The following is an 8,486-nucleotide window of genomic DNA, read 5'->3' on the forward strand; positions in this document are numbered from 1 at the left end:
TCCAGACCTGTGCCACAAAAGACAGGAAGGGCCCCGCCCAGCAGGCCCCGCGGTCTGGTCAGAAACCCGCAGGAGACAGAAACAGGTAGGAAGTCCAGACTGTACCTTACTACTGACCTTCAGGCTCCGAGCTGTGAGCCGAGCGCTGCTGCTCGTCCAAGAGGCTCTCAGAGCTCAGCGAGGCTTCGGAGTCGAGATTCTCCTGGTCTGAACCAGGCTGCTCCATCTCTGGCAGGCGACAGGCAAGATCCTCTCTGAAGGTGAGATGAAGAGGAAATCACATGCATTAGGAACTGGACAATGAAGACAGCACACCTGAGGAACTGAAAAGTGCTGAGAGCGCAATCTTACTTCTCCTGTTTGATGGACTTGATACGTTCCATCAGGTTCTTCTCGGCCTCCGTGTCCGAATCCAGAGGCTCGTTCTCGGGGACCACGCTCAGATCAGTGCTGACCTTCTCGTGCATCTGCACAAGACAGAGGATCACACCTTCACCCAAACTGAAAACGTCCACAGTATAACAAACGCTAAAGAAACAGACACACATGACTTTAACCCAAACCTGAAACTGAACCAAAAGGTGTTAGTGAGGTCGATGGGGAGGTTTTCATGCACCTGCATATGAATTCTTACAGAAAGTATTCAAAGAGATCCAAGTGAATACACACTTTTACTCTTTTCACCAAAATGTGCTGCCGAGTGATTGCTCTGTAGACAACACCACCTTCAGAGCTCTGTGGCCTTCTTTCCTCTTAAGGTTGAACAAATCAGTCACAAAACAGCTGTTCTTAGGTAGTAACAGTCCTTCAAACCCAGAACCACGGTGTGCTCTCACATCACAAGCAGGGCACAAACCAGTTAACAGCAACATGCAGTCTATTCCCAGTTAGTATGGAAGAATAAACAGTATTAAGGAAAGAAAAACCCCCAAACACACACACGACAGCCAAAGTTTGACCCACATCTTACATGCCATGCACAGGCGCCTCGACATGGCAGACCACTACAAACTACAACTACAAGGTCGACTCTACCAAGAGAAATCGATGATACGTACCACCGCTCCTTTGTAAGGAGCTGGTAGCCTGAGCGGTAAACGCCAGTAGTGCTAAAGAGAGACAAGGAACATTGGACACGTTACGCACGGAAGCTAAAGATATCAGATTCTGACAGTGGGGTCGACTTTATTACGTGACCTTCATCCAGCTTCTTAGTGTCGACTTAATTTGTCTAAATGGACAAGGACGCGGACAGAGGCGAGCGGCGCTCTCTTCCTCACCGTGTTCTGCCTCTTGAGCTTCAGCTGGTTAACGGCTAGAGCCTCGGCGTACTCCAGCTGCTCGATTTCCTCCATCTTCTCGTTGTAGCGCCGGATCTGCTCGTTGATGAGCATCTCCACACATCTGCAAACAAAAGAGCGATCAGGACCCACACTCCTTCCAGCCTTTGGGAGGTTTTGGACCGATTAGACGGCTCACGGGAGGGGCTCATGTGATTGGTGGGGCTTCTTTCTACTATTTTAGCGGCTTAACATTACAATACAAAGCATCTTGAGGATTGGTTCTATATAAAATAAACTGACTTAACCGAACAAATTAAAATGTAAATATTTCCTCTTTCAGAGTCCAAGTGAACACAAAGACCCCACACCCACCCAATTCAACCCTCATATTACATTCATGAGATTTCTTGGCGGTCTTACGTGGTTGTCTTGGCAACGTCTTTCATGCTGAGCAGTGGGTCTGCGCTGTCCGGGCAGCGGAGGATGCACGGTGCAAACACTATGGCCAGTGAGTTGGGAGACATGCGGTTGTGAGCCTCTTCTTTGCACACCCTGCAGGAGAATCACACACTGCTGTAAATGATCACCTCGCCGTTTAACTGAATACACGCATAACAAATAAGACGGGACGCAATGAGCCATCTCAGCGCAGGAGAAGTGATCAGAATCAAACAAACGAGGATCCCTGCCTGACGAGGTGGAAGACGAGCCTCTCCAAGGTGTTGTAATTTGCAGTCGGGAGCTCGTCCAGCACTTTATAGATGGCATGAAGCTGCTCCTGCTTCTCTGGAAGGTCTGACGAGAGGAAAATGCAACAAAAATCAATTCTTCAAAAACAGACAAAAATGCAAAGACACGAGCGCACTAGTGAGAAACGTCCTCCTCACCGACTGCATGCAGGAAGTCGTTGTAATGTGTGAAGGTCATCAGTGGGTCTGGCAGCTCCCTCAGCCACTGCTTTACCAAGCCTGTCACTGTGTGGATGGGATAGTCTTCGAGGCAGGCCGAGTTGGGGTCTAAACACAAAGTCGTCGTCAGCTCAGCGATGTCGTTTTAGGAGTCAGAAAAAGCAGAAACCAAGTTGATGTCTGACCTGTGTCCAGTTTCTGGTGAAGCTCTTTCATCCGGTTGGCAGAGCCCGATTTGCGATAGATGCCCTCCGTGTAGAGGCCGTGCATCTCCACGTGCTCCAGCATCATTTCCAGCACCATCGGTACCGGGTTCTTTTCATTGAGCAGGTGACACACACGCACCCCGAAGTGCTGCCCGGTAAACTCGTCATCATTCTGTGGAGTCACCAGACGGCAGCGGTCAGTCGGACCTCGCCATGATCCACCCACAACATCCGAATCACACATTCTTCACTACAAACTTCACTGCGCTGTTATATATAAAAACATGTTCCCAAATATTATTGAACACGTGGAAGCGTGCTTCCCAGGCAGCTGCTTCCTCCCGAAGGGCCGCTTTCATTAACTTTATTTGACGTTTTCAAACACTGCGTGTCTATGATCAAAGATAAATATGCAGCCGACGGCGACAGTGCAAAAATGCTTCTTAAAAAGACCAGCAGAAAAAAAATTACTTGATTAGAAAATTTTATTTTTTATTCAAAGCTAGTGGAACAGGGGCTGGATTAGAAAACTTTTTATGCACAGTATTTATGACTAATCACTAACCCAGCCCTGTATTTTATTTAATGCACAACACAGACTGTATATAAAAGATGGATACCACTGCAAATCGAAGCCAATGTTCTTAAAACTGCATTCTCTCCAATGGCCAGTAGAGGGCAACGCTGATGGTAACAAACCTCAACTGGAGAGAAAAATGACTCGACTTTAGTTCAGTGAACGTCTCGTGATGAGTTCATGGTCCCAAACATGAGTTTCAAACTTCTTCATGATGATAGGAAATTATGGTTACATTTAAAAACAAAGTGAGGTTTGATTCTGGGCGTGGCTACTTTGTGGCTATGACATGAAAGGGAGTGACATTTCGTAGTCTTCCTGACCTCTCCGTGCAGGTTAGACTACACACCACCTTTGAACATACATTTACACACAATGTCAACTAGCACATCATTTTTATTATGTTTGTGTTTTTTAAATTGAGTTAACAGGAACAGCAGGTAATTTTAAGTAGATGAGAATCATTTAAAACACTGGATTAACTCGTTTACAGTATTCCACAAACTTTAAACACTTCGTCTTCCTCTCATCCACGACTTCAAATCACGGATTAACCAGATGTGAATGTTAGCAGACGGTGGGAGGAGGAGAACCACTGCACCGACATGCTGCAGGAGTGTGCAGGTCTAACCTTTGGTGGGCAAATGCAAACCAGCCATCCTTTACTTACAGTCTATGATGAAAACCCACCTTTTTGGCAGAGAAGGTGGAGCAGTCGATGTTTATCTTGGAGATGCACTTCTTGTGGCACACCATTTTACAATCTGTGAGAAAAGATTAAGAATTGAACTCAGTCGAAGCTGAACTTGAGTCTTTTACAGCATGCTGTGCTGAAAACGCTTCGTCGGGCTCACTCACTGCTGCACATGTAGGCCTTCTCCATGCCCCAGATGTAGGAAGTACACTGGTCACATGACTGCATAATGTTGACCTGATAGTTACTGAAAATGTGATCCAGCGGATTTTCCACCTGAAAAGACAACCAATCAATTAAAGACAAAATCATTACTGTGATAAAAGACGTCAAACGCTGCATCACTTACACTTTTGTCTTTCTTCCTCCTCTTCTTTCTCGCTTTGGCGGGCTGACGACAGACAGGCACAAATCACAGGTGTGAACACTGTTTTTCTTATTCGCAGTGACGAGGCTGAACAAGTCGAGTTGCTTTGTTTTTACCTTTGCAGGTTCAGCCTCCTCCTTCTTCATCTCTCCTCTGATGAAACCATCCAGCACCGACTGGAACAGGTTCACCACCAGTTGGACTTCTTCCTTCCTTTTGCTCCCTGCCAGGTGCATCACTTTGTTCTGGTAGCCTGACATTAGACCTTTGTAGCCGATGGTGGGTTTCTGTTAGGAGACGGGAGGGAAAACGAGGAAGAAGAGACGATGGTGAGGGTGAACGTTGATCGTGTGATGAAGCTGCTTTGATGGCAGCTCAGAGACTTACAGGAAGAGAATACATGGCTTTGATGTTCTCTCTGAACTGCATGGTGGCTGTCACAAAGATGTTTTCCGTCTCTGACAGCGTCTTGCTCCTGGAGCGGAAATCGTTCACCTGCAGAGGAATAAAACCCTTTTAGAAACGTGCGAATCTCATTTCCTTCATCGAGTCCGTCATCTTGTCGCCTTTCGCTCACCTGGTTGCCCAGAAACTCGTCGAGGTGCCGCAGCTCGTTGGCGTTGGTGATTTCTCGATCCAGCGAGGCGTTCCACTGTTCAGAGACTCGTGTGGCTCGGCTGATTTTAATGCTGGGATTTCTGCCTATAGCTTTGCCGCCGCGGTCACCGGATTGAGATCGGGGCGCGTGTCCGGATATCGGGGCTGAAAGAGAGAATGCGTCCCGAGTCGTTAAGGCCAGAAACTACAGCAGGTGAGCAAAGCAGCTTCAGCTACTCCTCTTGTGCGATTTACCTTCCCATGCGGTCGACTTCTCGTTGAGAGTCTGAGCGAAGGTCAGCTCCCCGTTGTCTGGAGTCTGGGCATCTTTGCCTTTTTTAAAGATTTTGCTGAAGAAACCGCTGGGCCTGCGATCCACAGAAGCAAAACACATAAGAACGACCACACATTAGTTCACGTCACAGACACGCCTGACATTCATTCGTTTCTTTTTATGCAACCAGAACATGTGTTTGCACTCCATCAGCAGCTGTGGTACCTGTCAGGTGTGGATGAGACTGAGTGGGCTGAATCCTGGTACCCGGCAGCCTCCTGCTGTCTCTTTCTCACGGAGCCTCCCTTTGAAACATCACCAGAGCTGTCAGTCGGGGAAAGCTGTTCAGCAGAGAATATCCAGTTACTTACACGACATCAGAGCGCAGATGTTTCCACAAACTGACAAACGTTTCTCTATAACGGTCACTTTACATTGAATCGACGGAAAATACCTCTTTGATGGAAGCGGCGGCATCAGAGCCGGGAGACAAGCTGTCGATCGACGAGAATGTTTCATTCCTGAAACGCAGACAGAAGAGGAAGATCGATTAAAGAAAAGCCGAACTGAACCAACTGTTGTAAAGTAGCTTCAGCCAGCAGAATGAGACGTACAGCTTTTTGGTCTGTTCTCTGCTTTGAGGTGGAGAAGGGCTGATGTTCTCAGAGAGCTCCCCGTTACTCCTCCTCCCCCTCCACTTTTCCGGCTTCTCCTTTATCGCCCCAGGCCGACGCTGCAGATTTACCGCGCCGACATTCTCGCTGAGGCCGTTTCTCTCCGACAAAGAGTCGGCGGGCGCCAGAGGTAATGAAGACGGACGGACAGGACCGGCGGAGGGAGGAGAACTTTTTGCCTCCTTCTTCGCTCCCTTGTCTTCCTTCACTTTCCAGTTCACAAAGGTGTACTGGTCCAGCTCCTTGCTGTCTGAGCGCTCTTTTAGCTTCGATGGCTCCTGGTTTTTGCTCTTCGGCGTGGTCGTGGGATCCTTGTTGGTGGATGAAGACGAGGCGACTCGCTCGGACTCTCTGCGGCTGTGTTCCAGCCCTCTTTGCCTCCTCTGCTCCCTCTTCTCCTGGCTCCTGGTTGACAGGCCCCTGTTAACAGTCGAAGATTGTGGTCTCTTTTGTTCAGCGTTTGGAGGTGTGGAGGTTGTGCTAGCTTCTTTATCCTCGCCCTCAGCTGGAGATGTGGGCGTAAGTGCACTGGAGATGAGCCTATCAGAGGGCAGATCAGCCTTTGACTCTTCTAGTGTTTGGCTCTCCAGATCCTCCTCCTCCTCATCCAGCTGGGGTCCAGCCTCAGCTTGGTTACTGCAAGCTTCCGAATGCATTGCCTCACGCTCCAGCTCTTTCTCTTTGCCACGTTCTTCCTCTGAATTTGAACTTCTATTAACATCTTCACCCTCCTCTTCCTCCTCTAAACCCTGTGCATTGAGGTTTTTATCCAGCATCTCCTCAGTGACCAGCTCTATATCCGAGTCCTCTCTCGTTTGAGGTTCCTCTGCAAGTCGTTGCTCCTTTGCTTTCCTGGCTGCCTCTTCTGCCCTTCTCCTTGCTGCTTCTTCCATTCTTCGCCTTTGCTCCTCTTCTGCTTTTCTTCTTGCCTCTTCCTCCTCTTCCCTTCGCATCCTCTCTTCTTCTGCAGCCCTCCTCCGAGCCTCTTCTTCCTCCTCCTCTTTCTTCCGTTTCTCCTCACGGATTGAAAGGCACCTGAAATGCACAGCAGATAATGCGACACCAGACTGTCAGCGTCACCTCTCACGCAGCAGATTACACAGGCAGCCCTGCCGAGTGTGTTTTCTACCTTCTGCGTGCAGAGTGTCCTCTGACCAGGGCCTGGATTTTGGTAGCGCCTCTTCTTTGCTTGGCGTACGCCGATCTCTGTCTGTGGCCTCTCCACACCGCCTGGATCAGAGTGGCCGCCTGCCGTCTTTGCTCCTCTCTGCGGTACCGACGCCATGAACGCTGAGAGAGAGGGCGACGGTGAAAACAATCAGCACCGTTCTTAAAATACCTCCCAGAGTTTGGAATCGGGTCTGTGTTTACCTGGATCGTGACGGCCGCCTGCCTCATTTCTAGAAACTCTTTCCTCTGCAGGTGAGCTCTGACCCAGCGCTGCAGGAAGATGATCTTGCGCATTACGTCCTTGTGCAGCACGTCCTGCAGCTGCTGTCGCTCGAGCTCTTTCAAGAACACCTGAAAGGACAAAACACACCAGGGTGGCATCACGAATGTGGATGCTGGTGTCTGCAGGACCACGTTTATAGGAGCGTAACAGGTTGTACCTTTGTTTTGCCTATCTGGTATGTGGTCGGGTTGAGGCCCATCTTCTTCTCAAGCAGCGCTGAGATGTCCTCTTTGCAGGCAGTCGCGTTCTTTGGCAGCAAAACCCTGAACTGCTCCATGAAGTCCTGCAGGAACAGAAAAGCATATGAATACAGCAGGTGGAGCAGTTTCCACTTCTGTTTTTCACATGTGCCCTGACGCAGACCAGAATATTAACATCTAATCAACATGAAAATATGAACTCCGCGCCTGAAGTAAATTTCCCAAAGGAAGGGCACGTTTGCAATACCTGGAATGTGTACTTGGCTCCGTAGCCGGACCTCCTGATGCGAACGGTCTCCAGCATACCCGTGTATCGCAGCTGCTGCAGCACCAAGGCTTCATCCAGATGCATCTCCTTCTGCTCAGTTTGACATAAATACCCACGATCCTCATTTACAAAGTGGTAACAATGTGACGAGTTCTTGTTATTAAAAGCACCAAGAATTTACGCTGTTATTGCATTTAAAAGGAAAGAAAACATCAACGACTAAAGAATCGCGCTTACCTTCTCAGCATTGGAGCGGATACACCGAATGAAGAAAGGCTCGGCTCTGTTTAGAGTCTCTAAGAGTTTGGTCAGAGAAGTCTGAGGACAACAAAAACAGCGGTTTGCCGAAGCTTCGCAGAGGTGATTGTTTGCAAGCACAATGTGCAGATAAGGTTACAGGTAAAGTTACCTGGAACTGGGCACTGATGCTGGGAGGCTTCTTCTTCTTGTGCAGGTGGAGCAGAGACTTGGTAGTGCGATCCTGCAACGTCAGGCTCACGATGAACTTTAGAGATCGAGAATCCAGCAAACTCTGCAGAGCAATAAATGGAAGATGAATTCCTTTGCTTGCAATCTTCAAACTGAGGAAGAGCACAATCTCAGGTTTATCTGCCTTTACACTTTACCTTTGGGATGGGTTGCCTTATTTTGATGCCCTTGTTTTTCCTGCAAAAAGTGAAGAAACAAACTTTGAGTCTGACGGACAGAAGTGCTGAACGCCTGACGACTTAATGAGGAAGCGGATGATGTACGTGAAGGCCAGGTTAGTATGGATGGGTGACTCCTTCATGCGCAGACAGTGATGAACATTAGGCTTGGACCTGAATCGGATGAATGACGAGCGCGAGAAGCAAGACTGATGAGAAGGTGAGTGACGAGGGAAGGACGACAGACAGAGGAAGAGGATGTATGCTGCAGGAGACGGGATGTAACTCTACACAATGAGCCCAGCAGAGGCTCGTACTCAGACGTACTCTCTCTTTCA

At 48.7% G+C, this 8,486-nt stretch overlaps 1 protein-coding gene across 3 annotated transcripts in view; it reads right to left on the minus strand.

Moving 5' to 3' along the window:
* The window catches only part of LOC309701024 (myosin IXB), a 56,964-nt gene that overhangs the window by 1,909 nt on the left and 46,569 nt on the right, over positions 1-8,486 (minus strand). For 2 of the 3 annotated variants that reach the window (XM_082524980.1, XM_082524982.1), the window contains 25 exons: positions 8,128-8,167; positions 7,911-8,033; positions 7,739-7,819; positions 7,481-7,591; positions 7,191-7,316; positions 6,952-7,101; positions 6,710-6,870; positions 5,521-6,615; positions 5,361-5,427; positions 5,132-5,247; positions 4,888-5,000; positions 4,613-4,797; positions 4,423-4,530; positions 4,152-4,322; positions 4,018-4,059; positions 3,833-3,944; positions 3,665-3,738; positions 2,377-2,569; positions 2,171-2,299; positions 1,973-2,078; positions 1,704-1,835; positions 1,281-1,404; positions 1,059-1,109; positions 352-467; positions 118-254 (listed from right to left, as the gene is read on the minus strand). In XM_082524980.1, the coding sequence (XP_082381106.1) occupies positions 118-254; positions 352-467; positions 1,059-1,109; positions 1,281-1,404; positions 1,704-1,835; positions 1,973-2,078; positions 2,171-2,299; positions 2,377-2,569; positions 3,665-3,738; positions 3,833-3,944; positions 4,018-4,059; positions 4,152-4,322; positions 4,423-4,530; positions 4,613-4,797; positions 4,888-5,000; positions 5,132-5,247; positions 5,361-5,427; positions 5,521-6,615; positions 6,710-6,870; positions 6,952-7,101; positions 7,191-7,316; positions 7,481-7,591; positions 7,739-7,819; positions 7,911-8,033; positions 8,128-8,167 (3,863 nt within the window). The remainder of the gene's footprint in view (positions 1-117; positions 255-351; positions 468-1,058; positions 1,110-1,280; positions 1,405-1,703; positions 1,836-1,972; positions 2,079-2,170; positions 2,300-2,376; positions 2,570-3,664; positions 3,739-3,832; positions 3,945-4,017; positions 4,060-4,151; positions 4,323-4,422; positions 4,531-4,612; positions 4,798-4,887; positions 5,001-5,131; positions 5,248-5,360; positions 5,428-5,520; positions 6,616-6,709; positions 6,871-6,951; positions 7,102-7,190; positions 7,317-7,480; positions 7,592-7,738; positions 7,820-7,910; positions 8,034-8,127; positions 8,168-8,486) is intronic. The other variant, XM_082524981.1, reaches the window with a different exon arrangement.

The sequence above is a fragment of the Aulonocara stuartgranti genome (genome assembly GCF_965226115.1).
Source record: "Aulonocara stuartgranti genome assembly, chromosome: 23".
In the NCBI taxonomy this organism is placed as follows: Eukaryota; Metazoa; Chordata; class Actinopteri; order Cichliformes; family Cichlidae; genus Aulonocara; species Aulonocara stuartgranti.